Below are 17,809 nucleotides of genomic sequence, written 5' to 3' on the forward strand. Positions count from 1 at the left end.
GCCTGCCCCCAGACACACCTGGCTCGGCAGTGCCGGGGAGGAGAGCCGGGCGGGCGCGGGGGCGGGCGGGGCCGGGCGAGGGCGAGCCCCGATGATGTTTTCTGCTGTGATGACTCATGGTGTTCTCTCTTGTCTTTAGATACCAGCCTGTTGATATCATTCAACCAACCAATCATGTATTGCCAGCCTCATTCGGGGATTCTGATTGGTACTTTGTCACAGGCATCTCTCTTACCTCCACCAATGAGTCCTCACGTAGAAAACCACCACAGCATGACCTGCAGAAACAGGGAATGCCAGGTGAATATTGACTCTTTCTCCTCCGTCTTTGTGGTACTCACAGGCCCACGGGCCTCTGTGTCTTTTTTTTTTCTCTCTCTCTCTCCTCTAGATCACGAACTGCTCAGGCAAGAGCTGAACAACCGGTTTTTGGTTCAGAGTTCGGACCGGGCCGCTGCCTCACTTGGCCCGGTGCCGCTGCTGAGAGCGGAGTTTCACCAGCACCAACACACGCATCAGCACCAACACACCCACCAGCACACATTCACTCCTTTTCCATCCAGCTTGCCCCAGACGCCGCTCATGCCGCCCTCTGCACCTCCCATGGTGCGTACCCCAGCCCAAAATGTGAGGATAAGTAGAGCATCTCTGGTCAAAAAGCCTAACCCGCTCTTGTCAAACAAAACCCAGCCCTCTTCATTTCAGCCAGGGGTGCTGTCCCTGCCCTTCCCACCTGGAGGCCAGCACTCCCAAAGGGACCCCTTTCCACCCAGAGCCCCCACACCACCTCGTGGTCCCCCATGCTGCTACCCATGAGCAGATACAGCACCCACGAGACAACCCAGAATCCCTTTATTTTCCTTTTTGTGTGTCCTGCTGTGTATTTCTATTCCCCCTTTCCCAGAGCCAGCTGCCTTGACACATCAGGAGGTGACACCAACCAGGATGGGTGGCTTCCAGCCCCAAACACTGTCTCCACAACTGCTGGGTGCAGGGCAGACCGTGCTGGCTTACCCAGAGCTCTCACCACAGTGCAGCATCTCATCTGACACCAGTGCTGTCCCTCTTCCTCCTAATACCTGATCTGTATTGATTTAGGCATTTTATTACTTGATTACATCAACAAGCACTAATTTGTGTGTGGCTGGTTCTGCTGGGAGAGATCCTCCTGGCCATGTAATAAGCATTTGGTCATTGAATTTGCTTGTAACACAATGGGACTTTGCTGCAGCTGTTACAAAATTGTTAGGGATCTGCTACAAATGGATTTTGTCAGTACTTTAAAATGCACTCTCTCCCCATTTCTGGCAATTACTTTCTGAGATTGAAAGCACAAGATTGAGCTTTTTTCCCCCTCTCAGTTTCACACTGTGTCCAAAATGCAGAAACAACCCTGTTTAAGGCTAGCAAAAGCAGCCTTTGGGAAGAACTACCAAGGACTCAAGGAGCATAATGTTTCCCACTTTTCTTTCCCACTGCTGACTGCTCAGTGACATTATTGGGTTGTAATCTGCTTAGCAGCAAGACAATTAAAAGCAATATCATCCACCCAAAATCCAGCCCCAGGTGTTTGCTCAGTGCACTTGTGTGTAAACACCTTCCCTTCTTTGCTTGGTCTGTGTAAAACAATCCTGAATCTTTTCTCAGAAGTCTCCTGTGTTATTTAAGAACTGTGATACCCAAGGTTGTGAACAGCTCCCTCTCCTCCCACCCGTGCCCACTGATGACAGCCTTCAGACCAAAAACAACTTGCAAGGCTCTTTTGTTATATTTCACTCACATCTTATATTCCACTAGATCAGGTCTGCTAATCCTAACACCAGAGAAGAGTGTTGAAATTACAGCTGCATGTGTTTGGTAATTTACGGTATTTACACTGGAGGGGACATGGCTCCAGTAATAACTGTAATTAATGAAATTACAAATCTACTCTCCTGCACATAGAGGAGTGTGAAACAGCAGCTGACTTGCCAAATAAGCAGCTTTTTCTGGGGTCCTACAGCTCCCTTCCCTGCCTTCCTTCCCATTCCCTCCTCCCCAGCAGAATGTACATACTGTTCAGAAATGCAATGTGTGTGTGCTTTGGGTTTTCTTCCAAGATGGTACAGGGCAAACAGGGCACAGGCTACGGACATGGAGGTGTTAAAACCCCATGCTGGAATGGAAAAAGTTTACAGTCACCTTTTCTCTGGGGAGGCAAATGGGGAACTCTCTCTGGGGAACTCTCCCTTTTGCAGGGGAGGGCAAATATATTGAGATTTGTGTATCTAAAGTAATTCAGCCCTTTCCCAAAGAATTTTGGTGCTTACAGGAGCCCAGGAAACTGGGAATTGGAATTGGCTGCCCCACAGTAGATGCTGGGGTCTAATGGAAAATGTTTCTTATCTCTAGTCTGTGATCTAGTTCAGCAATCCAGGGGCAGATCCCAGTTGTGGACCTGGAGCTGAACTTCCCTGTGTTTCACTGAGCTGCAGTATCAGGACTGCTCTCTTCCCAGGGCAGGAGCCTGGTCATGCAGTGCCTCAGACAGGGTTCTGCAGTGAGCCTTGGCAGAGCCCAGCGTGGCCTGGGGGCTCCTCTCTGTTATCCTGAGAAATCAGTCATCTCCCCAGTGAGCGAGTATGGAATAACCAGTCAGTTCTGCTCTGTTAAACGCTTACACACGGGCCATGATTATTTGTCTGTGTTGAAATCCTGATGTGTCTGCTCCTGCCAAAACCAAACTCACCTGTTTCCTTTTTTTTTTCTCTTTTCTTTCCAGTTTGACAAGTACGCTCCCAAATTAGACAACCCTTACTTTCGACATTCCAACGTGAGTGCTCGCCTTCCTCCTTGGTTTCTTTGTTAATGGTTCTGCTTGCTCTTCTTTTGCTTGTTATCAATTGATGAGTAGTGTTTTGATCCATTCATTTCTAAAGCTCTTTTTTCCGTCTTGATTTTTTATGTTTTTAAGGTACCAAGTTTTCTTTGGGCTTTTTTTTTTGTTTTATTTTTTTTTTTAATTCTCTGTCTCCTGCATTTTTGCTGCTGCGGCTCTGTATGGCTGTGCCTGGGATGGCAGGGAATGCGCAGGAATTGCTGTCAGTGGTCACTGCAGTACCTTTGCAGCTGGTGCTTCTCCCAGTGCAGCAGCCCGGAGTGCATGGCTCTTTCACAAGGTTTTGCTCAGGTCACAGGAGTAAGTCAGACTGGTGGTTTCTTCCTGGTGCTCCCCACTGCTCCAAAGCACAAAAAAAAAAAAAAAAACCTACATGTTTTGGGACTTGTAAAACTGCTGTGTGTGCTCAGGAGAGGCCTAAGCAAAATTTCACCCAGCCTACACAACTACAAGGTGGTGTGCGTGTTGCCTGTGGTTAGAGTGCAGTGCAGCATCTTGTGGTTCCTTTTGCTTTAAAAATTAAAGCAGGTCACATTTCAAAACAGGATCGATTTGTCTGCAAGAGCAGAAAAATGCAAAGTTAATGGAAAGTGAACATAAACCCCAAATTATGCTCTGTGCTTCCTGCAATAGTCCACAATTTTTAAAGGCACACTCACTCAGCACTATCTAGAAAATTTATCAGATAAGTGCATTTTTCAAGTTTTGGCTTTGCTCTTAAAAATTTTGAAAGCAAATTTATCGTGTATTTTCACTGTGGCACTTGTTCAGCACAGTACTATTTTTGTATGTGCCAGGCTTGGCACCTTACCTCCATTATTGTTCAAGTCATCCTGTGACATAAGCATCTCTTTTTCTTTTGTAGTTCTTTCCAACCTATCCTCCAGCAATGCCTGGAATGCCACCCATGCTTCCACATTCAGGTCCCTTTGGGTCACTTCAGGGAGCATTTCAACCGAAGGTACAAACTTCTTCTTCTGAAGGCTTTGTTCTTTTGCTGGGAGAGAAACTGTGTTCAGAGTCTTGTCTCTGGTGATTTTGCAGCACATGATTTGCATAGCAGAAGTGCAGCACAGGGTTGGAAAGGATCATCCCGCAGAACTGTGAGCATCCTCTGCACAAAGCAGCCAACACTTTAGCAGAAATTTTCTCTTGGCACTGCAGATCCTTCCTTGGAAAGGATGTAGTGGCTCACTTGGGAGGTCTGCTGAAACTGGAGGAGAAGCATACAGTGAAGTGCATTATTTTGAGTGAAATATTTACAGCTCATAATAGACCAATGAGTCCCAAATCATTTTATAAATCTAATGGTCTGAGATTGCAAAAGATAAACTGTGTTTATTCCCAGAAAAAACAATGAGAATTTGACTACACAAGTGTGGGAACAATAGGGAGAGACTGCTGGAAATGGGTAGAGTAATTTGAAGGAGCTGAATTTTTATTCCCAGCTCCAACACTGTCTGACCTTGGGCAAGTTGCTTAAACCTTCTGTTCCTCAGCTTCCTCATCTATAAAGTTATCTTGCAGTGGGTTTTATAAGGGTTGATTAATGCCTGCAAGCTTCTTTGAGATAATGTGTTTGAAAGGTGCACTGCAGCTGTAACATGTCATTACAACTAGCACTGATTGGCATTTGGAAATGTTGCCATCATAACCCCCATTTTTTGGCAAATTCTGTGGTGTGCACTGCTTTTTTTTCCCCTCCAGATGTGTTCTTTTTATTAACTATTTTTAAATGTACCAAAACTGTTAAATCTCTCCAAAGAAGAAATAATGGATTGTATCTATATAGCATTTGTTTGAAAATGGAGCACGTACTCCATTTGTGAGGTGACATGTTCAGCTTCCTCACATGCTGTGATTTTAGAGATTTCTTATCTTGAGCTGCATTTCCATAGAACTCTGCTACTGTGTAAGAAGTCTTGAACGTGCAGCACTGCAGCCAGGCCATTCCTGTTAGCATTTGGAAGGTGATTTCCATATCCACAGCAGGCAGGTCTGAGGGATGTGCTTCCCTCAGCAGCTTCACTGATGTCAGTGGAAGTCAGTAATTAGCAACTGCAAATGAGGCCTTTTGCAACCTGCCCCCTTAACTTAATGCTTTTAATGGAAGCCAGAGGATTTCCTCAGTGCCCACCGAATCCTTGACATTATTTTGTTTTAGGGATACATTACAAATAGCAAAGTCTCTAAAATGGCTTTGTTCAGAGGCAGTTTTGTACGTGGTGGCTGCAGGCCTAGAGAAGGAGCAGATCATGGAAGCAGAGGGAGCAAGAGGGACAGAGCATGGCCATCCCTTGATGGAGTTTGTCTGCCAGGGTTCATTGTTGTTACTCTTGCAAGGGATGACAGGGAGTCCCTACAGACCCTGAGAAGCCAGGGTGTGAACTTGATTTTCCAAGAAAAGGAGCTGCAGGAATAAGGTGGAATTGGACAAGTTTTGCTCACGTGCAGCCAGGGCTGTTTTGCCATAAGGCTCCTTCCTGCTCTTGAGGAGCTGCTGCTACACCAGTGGCACATTCTTCTCCTTTCCATCTTCTATAAAATACCATTAGGCCAAGGAGCAGTTACATAGTGAGAAGGAAAAAGTGACCACAGACCCTTCACATTTTTAAGCTGTTCCTCGTGCTGCTGTAACTATCTTTTAATTAATTTTAGATACATCCAACCCTTGCTAGCTTGAGTTTAAGCAGTGCAAGGTCACACTGGTGCCGTGGTTAATCACTGAGATCATTTGATCTTTGCACAGTGCAGTATTTACATGCAATCTAACTTCTGAATAAGAGAGGGAGAGGTTGAAAAATGTATCTGCTGCTTTGGCACGTTACTTTCCAGTTTCCCAGAGGAGGCAGAGCTGAACTCTAGGCAGAGCCACTCCAATCATCCTTACTGCATCATTCTTCCATGGTCTCTCCCTCCCAAGCTGTTTGGCTAAAGCCTGCACAATCACTACAGACCTGATCATTTGGCTTTAGCACTCTGACTCCTGCACTTCTTGCTTTCCAAAGCAGAGATCTTGGTTTTGTTTTTCCCCTTCCCATGTCATTTGCCTACAGCTGTGCGTGTGAGTCCACTGCACATAAATCCGGGCTGACGGTAAATTTCTCAGTGAGTTTCCTGAAGGCCTTTTCTCACAAGCTAAGAACTTGAAAAGGTCAGAAGTATTCAGTTCACTTTGCTGGAGGAAGCATTCATGTCTTTCTCCAGGGGACAAAGGGACAGGATGACACCATACTATTAACATGTTGTGATCTTTAGGCTCTTGCCTCTGTGAAAGCTGTAACTTATTTGCCACCTTATATCTACCTCAGCTGTCAGAGAGGCCCTGAGAGCTCCGATCTGCCTGGGGAGTGCATTGACTTACCTACACACACACACACGCACAGAATTCACTTTTTAATGAGTCTGGAAGTTACATAGCCTTAGACAAACTAAAACCTACCTTTCCTCCTACACCCAGGATTACACTCATGCCTCGTAGTGTTTGAAATCTGCTATAATTTGACCTAAAACATGAGTGCAATAATCCCTTGGGGAATGAGGCTTAACCCTTCTGCACTCAGCTGTGCAGAGGCACCAGGTGCAGTTGCTCTGGGAGTGGGAGATGGAAGAATGCCAGAGTGAGGAGATGGACGAGTTCTTGGGGATCATTAGGACAGGACAACAGGTGGGATCCAGAGGAGGAGGAGGAGCAGGAATTCCTTCAATGAGGTGTTTAATTCTTGCTGGAAAATGATGGGGTAAACAATGCAAAGCTATAAAAGACCCACAAGCACCTTCTAAGGTTTCTCATTTTGCCTTGTCTAAGCAAATAGATGGGCTGTTGCTGGTTCAGGCATTGTGTTACCTGGCCCCAGTCAGAGAGGGGCCATGGTCCAGTGTGTGGAATATGGGACTGGGATGCTCAAGTTATTCTGTTCCTGTCTGCTGTGCTGGTTGCTGCCTGGAAAATGGAGGGAGTCAGGCTACCTCTCTTGTTCTCTCTTCTTCCCTCCTGCCTGTTTTGTCTAAAGAATAAGCTTGGGGGACAGGGACTGTCTCTTCCCGTGCACATGCACAGCACAACGGGGTATGATCTCAGCAGGGCTTAGGGGTGCTACTGGAACACTGTTACTGCTGCTCATAATAATAAATGACATGGTGGTTAAATGCTGTTGGCTGTCAGTAAGAGATAACATTTAGCACTAATGTAGCAATATGCGTGCTCAAAGCACAGTGCAAACATGGACTAATTAATGCTGTTAACATCAGATAGAGATGTTAAATGTACCACTGGTGTGATACAGTATTATTCACGCTCTCTTCTTGTCTTTCAGACTTCAAACCCTATTGATGTAGCAGGTAGACCGGGCACAGTCCACCATACGCTGCTGCAGAAGACTCCAGGGGTAGGCAACAGTATATAAACTTCTTTTCAGCTTATCTGGGTGTACAGTAAACACATTGATTGCTGATAAAAAACAAGAGTAGGCTGGTGAGCAAATTGGCCTTCTAGACTGGGAACATGCAGTGAGGAGAGAAGTTGTCTTTTTCAGGTGAGACAGCAATCTCCACCAGTCATGAATTCAAAGGGATGTATTGGCTTCTTTCAAAAGCCAGAGGAAAATGGGGCAGGAAACCCCTTCAATGTCTTTCCTCTAGGTATTGCTTGGAGAGTACGCTCATGCACTCCATTTCAGAATAATTTCAAGGTTCAGAAAAGCACTGGCACTGTTCAGTTGCTAGCCTGAAGCTGCTTTGTTTATCATAAGATTCTGCTGAGCTTGGTTCAAGGAATGAAAGAGAAGTTTTAAGCCTTTTAGGTTTCCCATGTCACAGGGGACTTCTCTGGAACGTTGCTTTCTAAATGCTTTTACTTGTTCAGAGGAAGGAAGTTCCCCACCTTTCTGTATATTGGCTAGTTTTAGAAAGGCTGATTGTTTTATTTCTGCTTTTTCCATAGGTGTCAGACCCTTATAGGCCTCCAGTAAGAGTAAGTAAGGTTTGTGGGGGATTTTATATACATATTTTTACACAGACACTTGGAGTATTGTGCATGTGCTTTTGAAATTTAACATGTCCAGTAGAAAATCTCACGCTCATCTTTTACTTCAAGCAAAATGTCACTTAGCTCTCTGCCACTTCTGATTAATAACATTTGGGTTGAATCCCGGCCTTATTTTGCATCCATTTATGTGCATTAATAGTTCACAGTATGAAATGAGGGTCACAGAAATAAATGACTGTGAGCATGGGCAGACATTCACCAGTGAACAGATTCGTGGTGGCTTAGGTCAATGTGCTGATGTTCCACATAAACAGTGGAACAGTGAGTACCACGGCTCAGCTGAAAATAGGGACTTGTTCAGCTGTGGCACTGCTAATCCTGGGGATTGTTTGTCCCTACCCTTTCCCTCTCCAAAAGCCAGTAGCCATAATAACCACGCATGACTTAGCCTGCAGTGCAGCAGGGGTGAATGAACAGGGCTCTTTTCAGAAACAGAACTTTCAGCCATTAGTTGCTTTCTCTTAAGCATGGCATACTGTTCTTTGCTGCCATTCATTTCAATTTGGGAAGGGGGAGTGCAAGTAGGAAAGAACAAGGCAGGATCTCAGATGTCCATGAGATGGGGAAGATATCCCACATTCTTCCTGTTTCCTTCTTAATTTAAACATCATCTGCTGCAGTACAGCAGAAAATGTTGATCACCCATTGTGCCGTTTTAGTAATCAGCCTTTCTCATTGCTTAGCTGCCTGGTTGACAGTAAGGGAAATGAAATGTTCTATCTGATGTAGATTGCTAACGTATAAATTAATCTAAATTCTTGTGCTTTCCACTGCAGAAACCCGGGAAGTGGTGTGCGGTTCATGTACAGATCGCCTGGCAGATCTACCATCACCAGCAAAAGATAAAGGTAATTCAGATGGTTTCTGGAACAAAGCCAGGTCTTTTAGCTTACAGATTGTATTTGAGTGAGTAATGGGCAGGAAGCAGTTACTGTGGTGATTGTCAAGCTTGCCTGTATTGATTAACTAATACTTACACTCCTTTAACATTTATTATAGCAACTGTAAAGTTTATCTGAGGGCAGAGGAGCTGGGTTGAAGGGTGTACAGCCAGAAAGAGGGGAAGAAAGTTAGGGGCAGAGTAATTTCCCCAAGTCAATCTTTTTTTTTTCACAAAGCATGCACATTTAATGTTGCTTCCCCTCTGCATTAGTACCTCCTGTGGAGGAGGTAATGAAATGGCCAATGCAGTGAAGAACATTACAGAGCAGAGAGCAGCAGAGTAGATTGATAACATCAGTATTAGAGGCTGTGGGGCTTCCTGTGCTGCTGTGATGGTGGGCAGAGGGAGGAGGTTTAACACTCAAGAGGTAACAGGATGTAGGTACCCCGGGGTGCTGTTGCAGGCTTTAGACTCCCTATGGCAGGTAGAATAGCTGATAAAGGGACTTGTGTAGATTTTATTTTTTCACAGCTCCTAGAATAGTTTTTTTGTCCCATTAATGAAGGCTATTCTCTGCTTAAATAGGTACCTGTGAAAGGGGTGTATGTCCATATGTTTTTATAAGCAAATACATAATCTTTAAGCTATTCATAGGCTTCTATGACTAAGGTGCAGTTCTGGTCGTGCTCACTTCTACAGGGCAAGGATAAGAACAGTCTCTGCAGGAGCCTCATGGCTCCCTTCATCCTCTGCCCCTTGCCTGCACACTGAGCTGTGCTGGCTGCAGGAAGGGCACAGTATGGGCACGTCTCTTTCTAACTGGAGAGGCAGAACAGACAAGCCAATCACCCAGAGCCCATCGCCCAGAGCCCATCACCCAGCTCTTGAGGCTTCTGTCAGCAGCTCCGTGCCTGCAGAGCATTTTTGTCAGGCTGAGAGTGCTGTTTGCTCCTGGGGTGCCGTGCCCTCGGTGTGTCCTGTTCCTGCTGCAGCCTGTGCTGGGGGCTGAGTGCTCCCTGCTGACCTCAGCCTGGCGTGGGGCAGGCAGCTGAGAGGGTTGGGGTGGCCCTGCAGAGGCTGGCAGAGCAGGGACACGGCTGTGCTGCGTGAGCGGGGACTGTCACTGCCACTAACGCTCCCTGGCAGGGCTAGGGAGGAATGAGCCTTAACTCCCTCTCTTGTTTTCCCATAAAAATAGGAAGCGTGTAATGAGATTGGTTTTATATCATTTGACAGCAAATGCAGCTGGATCCCCACAAGCTAGAGATAGGTGGTAAACTTGACCTGTTCAGCAGACCTCCCGCCCCTGGCGTGTTTCCAGGCTTCCATTATCCACAAGATCTTGCCAGGCCTCTGTTTTCTACCACAGGTAAGAGGAGATTATTCCTTTTTTATTAAAAACAAACAAGAAGCAGTCAGTGTATGTCATGCATGACTTTACAGCTACATATGCCTCAAAAACAGAAGCAAGGTTGGTTTCAAGGGGTGCAAAGACACTGCTGTGACCAGGGCTCTGCCACCACCTCGAGAGCAGGATCCTCTGCACATCACTGAGCTGCAGCAGTTGGCCCACACACGTGTGTGCAGCTGGTTCTTATGTGTCTGATTAGTAGGCTATAGAGTGATTTTTTAAAAGCAATTTTGACAAAACACTTGAAAATGTTTCCATTGCACAGGATTAGAAGTGGCCCTAGTCTCTTTCTTGTTTTTATATTTGCCATGTTATTCTTCTCAGCTCCTCCACTCACCAGGTTTCTGTTTGTTTTCTGAAAACAAGGGTTTTTTGTAAAAGGAAAACTTCAATAACAGCACTGAAAATATCACAGAAGGTGTATTTGTCAAGTGTTTGTTTTTTAAATAGAAAATTCCTCTATGTGTTACAAACTTAAGCAAAGTCCAGGGCTTAAAATGATATATTGAATTTACAAAGAGCCCCAAATAATTAAATACAATTTACACTGATCAATTGTTTTCCAATCTGTTGGAGAAGTAAATACAATCACAAAATTACCAAAGGACACTGTGTTGTTCTGGATGGCTCTGACCATGGGGACTGCAGCTCTCCCATTCTGGTCTAGGATGCCAGCCTGGATTCATGTGGACATCTGTCTACCAAATGCTAAATGTTGTCCTTATTCTCAGACTTAACTTTCTTCTCAACTTCTTCACATTTTCTCTCTGTGTTTGAGAGGCCAAAGTCTGCATTCTGAATGAGCTGCATCAATTGACGAGATGTAACTTAGTTCTTTATGTATGTAATTAATTGGAAAATAATGTCATTTTCTTCCCTAATGTTACTCTGGTTTTATGATGCAATATTGCACAATCACCTTAACTCAGTGCAGACATGGTCATATTCAGCCTTGGTTCAACCCTGTGGAAATTAATGACTTTAGTTTTGAACTCAGTCCCAAAAATGACAGAAAAGCAACAGATGACAATCGAGCTGAAATTTCTGTGAGAATTGAGTTTCAAATGCCAAATAGCCTTCAGGAACTCCACCAGGGCTTCAGTCTGTCTTTCTGCTCTGTCTGTGGATGGAAATTCTTAACCATCAAATGCACACTTCTACCACATGCAATCAGTGCTGGTACCAGCATTGTAGGGTGCTGCCCTGTATTTTGGTCTCTGCAAAGGTATTTTGATAGTACAAAGCCAAGATACTTCTTGCATCTCCTTGGATGCACAAGCACTGCTTATTTACAAACCTCTGGCTGTTTTCCTCTGGCAGATGTTTCCTTATCACTGTCCTGTGCTGTCATTACAAGAATCTTGTTTCATATCTGGTTTTGCTGCTGTAGGCTGTTCTGGACAGGATTACCCTAACAGACAGAAAAGCACCAGTCCAGTTGGTATCTGGAATTTTTTCCCTTAAAAGATGCAAGCATGGCTTGCTTTTCATTTGTAAAAGCAAGAGGGAGAATAGGATGAAATAGAAACATAAAAGAAGGCAAACTAATAGAAAACTTTCAGTAGAGAGGAACAACCTTACAACAACTTTTCTGTGAGTATATTAATCACAAGAGCCATCACACAGTAAATCCAGGTAAAGAGTGTTGTCAGTGTGAGCAAACATTGCAGCTGGAATACGTGGAGGAATAAAGCTTTTACTCTGGAATATCTGAGGCATTCTTTTCACCTTACTGAGCACGTGTGCAGTTGGTGTGAATCATTGGTTCTGCTGCATTGCCTGGTTACTGGGGGAGACATAAGTTATCTTAGGGCCACCTGTCTCCAGGAGGGATGCTGGGCTGCCTAGCAGACAGTCTATTTAATAACTGCCTGACAGCCTGCAATGCTGCTCCTGGCTTCCTCCAGAGGATTTTTTATTATCAGCCCATGTAGTGGAGTTTGTAAGCCGTCTCCTTTGAAGAAATCTCCCATCCATTATACACCTTCTGAAATCTTAAAGGATTAGGAAGATGACAGTCTCCATCCATCTTGAAGCATTGGAGCAGTCAGAATGTTTATAGAGAGGTACTGGATGGGTCTCGTTGCCGTGGTTTCTCTTAAGTTTCTTCAACTCATTTTCTGGCTGCTTGGGTTTGAGGTGCCCAAGCTGGTGGGGGACACAGAGCTCTGTCTCCCTCTCAGGTTTCAGTTTGCTCATGTTCTGGACACAGGAGTGTGTTTCACAGCAGCCATCAGGGGTTGGGCTCTGTCTCCAAGGAAGGCCAGGTCAGGGGCTCACCAAGTACCCCAGTGACAGCTGACACCAGTGCTTTTCAGTCTGAGGTTGGGAGCCTGTTCAGATTCACATATCCCTCCTGCAAAGGAAGAAAATCTCTCTGCTCTGAAAGGAGAGGAGAGTTTCCTGCATGAGTCTGGTCCACCTTGAAATACAGGGCAGACCTGCTTGTTTCACCCCTTCCTTCCCATCTCCTCAGCCTGGTATAATCCAGCATGCTCAGCAGTGTTCTTTCCCACGGGGAAGTGAAGCACCATGGCAATGAACAGTGTCTAGGAAAGGGAAAAATACCAGGGGGGAGCCTGTGGATGCAGAGACAGATGTGAGAGCGGAGCTGGAGCCCTCATGGGGAAACCATGATTGATGTTCCCTGTGTGCCTGTCATTAACTGGTGTTTCATACAGACTAATCAGTCACCTCTGAGCACCTTCTGGCTGGGCCCATAACCTGGGCTGGCCCTTTTTCATGTAAACATGGAGTAATGACGGAAAATGTCAGACAAAGAGCTTGGCTTCCCTGTTACTGCAGGTGAGCAGCAGCTCTCAGTGCCAGGTCTCCTCCTGCCTCCAGTGCCCTGTTAGACTCCTTGGTAGGGCTGTCAGGGAGATCCATGCTGCTCACTCAGCCAGTGTTTGGGGTCTTCCCCTGCCTTTGTTGTTTAAATGTGGCGTTTGCATTCAGCTCTTGAATGTGATGGTCAGGAGCTCTGTGTGTACCAGGAGTCACTTGCCCCTGAACTAAAAAGGGACCTTGTTCTCACAGGTGCAACGCATCCAGCCACCACCCCTTTTGGTCCCTCACCTCACCACAGCAGTTTCCTGCCTACAAACCACTTGGCAGGTAAGTGTAAGTAGCCCTGCCCTCACCTCTGTACCTCTGCCCCCTTCCTGGCTCTCAGTGTGGTCCTGCACCGGGGAGGGAAAGGCTTAAAGCGCCTGAGGATGCCGAAGCTGGCCAGCTTCTCATCCCTGCCAGCTCCCAGCACATGTCCTCACTGTCCCCCAAAGGAGAAGGCAGTGCAGAGCTGTCACATCTGTCACTGCTGGGACACTGCACCAGAGCCAAATGTGACCTGTAGAGTCCTGTGCTCCTGAATGTGCCTGAAGAAATGGGGGAAATTTATGCAAAGATACCTCAGACAAGCCTCAGCTTAAAATGGGCTCCTCCTGTACCATTTTCCACGTATGAAAGGTCTTGACTACATTCTGTAAAAGAGTTCAGGGAACAGTTCCTGGCAAGTAGATGTTCTGCACATTTTGCCAGACTTTCAGTTTCCTAATTGGCAGTAAGTAGAGCCTGATTTTGTCAAATTTCCTCATTTTAGAAGCTCACAAGCAGCTCATTGCCAATTAAAGTTCAAGCTCTGTTGATTAATGTTTTAGTAACATTCATCCAATCAGTAAATGTGGCATGCCACATGACCTAGTAGACTTTTTTCTCTTGCAAATACCCAGATTTACATCAATTCCTGAACATTCTGTCAAAATTAACTATCTCTACTGAGTCACTCAGCCACTTAAGATCAAAGAGGAAGGGCAAGAACTGTTTTAAATAAGTAAATAAGCAAAAATAGCTGTTTGCTTTAAGATACAAGCTATTTGTGCCATTTGCCTTGATATGTTAAATGTGATATCTGTGAGGAAGTGGAGAGCAGCATTACCTCCTGTAACATGGCAAGTTAAGGACTTGAAGGGGACAATCAGAAAGCCAGTGGGCAGGAGGAGGAGTTGTTTAGAGATGACCAGTAGGAAAGAAAACAGGTACACTGGTAGGATTTAACTCCAGCTGTCTCTGGAGTGTGGAAACCTGAGATGGGCTATGTGCTCTCAGAGAGGAACCTCTTCTGGTAATGGGTGCCTTTACTGGAAAAAAAGTGCAGAAACAAGACAGTCATCTCCTCAGTGCTGGCCTAGGGGCCTGCTGAGATTCTTCTTTCAAGGCAGTTGCAATGTTTCTACTATTAGTACTGATAAGGAAAGAGAGTTATAGCTCAGCAGCCACCCTAATTTCAGCTGTTAGGCCTTAATTTCTAACTCACTTCTGACTGGCATACAAAAGTTTATTACAGCACCTGTTTGCAGAGTGAGCACTGAATCCCTTCTCCATTTTAACATGATGGGAATTTTCTGTGCAAAGAACCTTGCAATGAGAAGGATCAGCTTAAAGTCTGGCCTAATCCTACTTGGACTCAAACCGTTAAGAAGGGGAGGGGTGCGTTTCATTCTCCAACATTCTTGGCTAAATGCCTGCTAAATCCCTGTTTGCCTTTCCAGATCCATTTAGCAGGTCAAGCACCTTCAGCGGCCTTGGGAACTTAGGCAGCAATGCCTTTGGAGGATTAGGCAGTCATGCTCTGAGTAAGTACTGGCTGGGTTACTGCAGACAAACATCCCTTCCAGAAAAGCCACATGCTAATATTTACAGCAGCTGGTGGTAGTTTTTAAAGAAGTTTAATTCCTAACCTCCATTCTCCTATCTGAAAACACTGCACCTAAGATTTCCAGGTCTCTGCGGTGGGAGCTTTTCTGCATGTCACAGAGGTCAGTAGCTGTGCTCTGTGCCACCTCACTGCTGAGGGTTGGTACCTTGAGTGCTCAGAGAGCCACTGGAGCTGCAAAACACCACCGAGCTCTGAGACCCTGTGGGCACCTAAAGTAACACCCTTCACCAGTGAAGATGCACAGTGGAGCAGCTATTGATACTTCTAATTCATGTAGACATCCTCTGTAACTGTTGGCTGAAGTTTAAATTACCTGTATAAAATAATTCTACCTCATAAACATGTCAGCTGTAGGTGAAACATGCTTGAGAGCCACACATAAGAGAGCATGCTTGTGCATCTCATGGTGCAACAGGAATCAGCTGAAGATGGATGGAGGAAAATCGAGTGACTGTTCTGAAAAGCCTTACAGCCAAGCTCTGTGTTTATACACACACATACATACCACCAAATAGTCTGGGTTCTTCAACAAAAACAGTCCCTGAAGCCTCAGCTGCAGGCAGCTGATTGCTTGTAACTATCCACAAATTAAAGTTTCTGCCAGAGAGAGGAGCTGAGGAAAAATACTGCTTTTGTGCTGGAGCCTTTGCCTGGGGTGGGGGGAGAAGAGAAGCTGGGCATTTTCAGTAGTCTCTGAGTTATTGAAATGTATAAAGCTTCCTCCAACAACAGCCTTTAAAGAGCTGGTGGATCTTACACCCAGTGTTGGAATTATCTGTCTCCCCTCACTAGTAGTTCCCTCTCACCATTAAAAAGCCTTAAAAGGACAGCTCTGATTGTGACTAATATTGTGAAAAATGTCTGTATAAATGATTGGCTTTGAATTATTTTTAACTCTTCCTCCCCCTGCCATTATTCTAGCTCACAACAACATTTTTACTCACAAAGATGGCCCAAACCTGCAGAATTTCAATAACCCCCATGAGCCATGGAACAGACTGCACCGGACCCCGCCTTCCTTCCCAACCCCTCCCCAGTGGCCCAAGCCGTCGGATTCGGAGCGGAGCTCCTCGGTGACAAACCACGACAGGGACAGGGACAGGGAGCGGGAGCCCGACAAGAGGGACCTTTCTCTGAGCAAGGACGACAGAGACAAAGAGAGGTGAGCACTGTGGGCTCCTGACCACGTCCTCCTGGGACTGTTTTTCCTCTTTACTTTTTTCTGTTTTCCCTAAAATGTTGCTGATCCTTAAAGCAGCTGATAGGCATTTTCCTCAGATAAGCACAAGTGCTAGCAACACCACAAAAATTCCTCTTTGCCTTTTAGGATTTTGTCTTCTATGGAAATACAGTAACCTAGTCCTTGCTAGTCAGTTAACAAATCACGCCAGGCTGAGGAATTGAGTGTGTTGCTGTGTTTTCAGTGTACTGAAAACTTGGTTGTTGTCAGTGCAGCTGCTTTAGGATTGCTGAAATTGTGATTGGTCCTTTGGAGACAGTCATAGTTCTCATTAATGTACAGATATGCTGATGAATTCCAATGTTAGCTGGACATTAATGAGATAACAATGCAAATGCCTGTTTCTGGAGCAGTGTGCATGAATCCATTAGCAAAACTGATTTTAAAAAATTGCATTGTGGGCAAATCCTTATTAAGGATGACAGGCCTGTATCACCTGGGCTAGAGTTACTTCATTAGCTCCCAGTTATATGATTCTGAAGCTGTGAAGCCCTTTACATTTCAGAGCCCAGTTGTCTCCAACAGGCTTCTTCTTTGTAGGCAATAACAGCCTGCAAGTCTTAGATGTGCATGCTTGACTAGTGATAGGGGTTCACAGTTTGCTGGAGTGCTTTTAATGAGATCTTCAGGCAGTACCTATGAACAAGATTATATGGAAGCAATAGGCTGAAAATCTTCTTGCTTTACATGTTAAATTGTCTGACATCCTTGCACAGATTTCATTCAGGTAGGGAAGGTATCATTCTTGGCTCTAATGGAATTCATTTGCAGACCAAGGTTACTTTACTCTCAGGAGTGTTCACACAGGGGTTAACAGCTCTATTACACTTCTATTAATTTAGCTTAAGCTGTCCCCAGCATCCCTATTTGGCCATGGTTTTAATAAACCACATCCTTGACCAGCAATCAGGACTATCACAGAGGAAGAAAGCTGGGTTAGCAAATGTAATCATAAGAGATAAATACTTACACAGCTCCCCAAAACATCTTCAGCTTTCAGCACTCAGGTCTTACAGCTCTCAAAAACCAACACAACATAAAACTTAGGCAGAGTGAGCCTCTCAGCTGCATAATGCCGTTCTCTCAATCACACCATCATATTTTGCATTTAAAGTGTCTCTCATTCAGAGCAAAGTGCTTTTAGAAGGTGAGCATTATTTATTCCCCTGTTAAAAAGGTGGGATTAACTGTGACTAATTGGCTTGCTCAGAGGCAGAGGTGCAATTGGAAATGTAAACCTTTGTGCCTCTCTTTCTAAACCATGGATGTTGTCATCAGACCCCTTGTTTATCGCAGCAGGTCCTCTTGAAACACAGCTCAGTTACTCAGTTTTGTGGCTGATTCAAGGGTGTTTCTCCTGAAGCATCTGGCTTACCTGCAAGAAATGCCAACAACAAGAAGTCTTGCAGTTCTGTAGGGAGATCAGCTTCACCTTATGGCTGCTTCCAGACAATGAGGCTGACTTGGGAAGGACCTGCATGCATTTCTGTAGTTTTTGGTTTTGTGTACCTAGATCCATGTTTTAGGAAAGGAACCCAAGTTTTACAGCTGAGAAGGTCATTGTCTGGCAGCAAGATTTACACATGAGTACACAAGCTTTTTTTAAAGAAAAATATGCTGTTTAAAATTCTTC

The 17,809-nt window shown here is 45.1% G+C and overlaps 1 protein-coding gene across 1 annotated transcript in view; it reads left to right on the forward strand.

Annotated features, from left to right (window-relative positions):
• Nucleotides 1–17,809, forward strand: part of FBRSL1 (fibrosin like 1) — a 365,612-nt gene that overhangs the window by 344,879 nt on the left and 2,924 nt on the right. Inside the window, exons 9-18 of the mRNA XM_031057495.1 lie at nucleotides 392–627; nucleotides 2,762–2,812; nucleotides 3,744–3,839; nucleotides 7,195–7,266; nucleotides 7,821–7,859; nucleotides 8,702–8,773; nucleotides 10,045–10,177; nucleotides 13,259–13,336; nucleotides 14,770–14,853; nucleotides 15,858–16,098. Of these exons, the coding sequence (XP_030913355.1) occupies nucleotides 392–627; nucleotides 2,762–2,812; nucleotides 3,744–3,839; nucleotides 7,195–7,266; nucleotides 7,821–7,859; nucleotides 8,702–8,773; nucleotides 10,045–10,177; nucleotides 13,259–13,336; nucleotides 14,770–14,853; nucleotides 15,858–16,098 (1,102 nt within the window). The remainder of the gene's footprint in view (nucleotides 1–391; nucleotides 628–2,761; nucleotides 2,813–3,743; nucleotides 3,840–7,194; nucleotides 7,267–7,820; nucleotides 7,860–8,701; nucleotides 8,774–10,044; nucleotides 10,178–13,258; nucleotides 13,337–14,769; nucleotides 14,854–15,857; nucleotides 16,099–17,809) is intronic.

This window comes from Geospiza fortis, unplaced genomic scaffold (genome assembly GCF_000277835.1).
Source record: "Geospiza fortis unplaced genomic scaffold, GeoFor_1.0 scaffold408, whole genome shotgun sequence".
NCBI classification, from domain to species: domain Eukaryota; kingdom Metazoa; phylum Chordata; class Aves; order Passeriformes; family Thraupidae; genus Geospiza; species Geospiza fortis.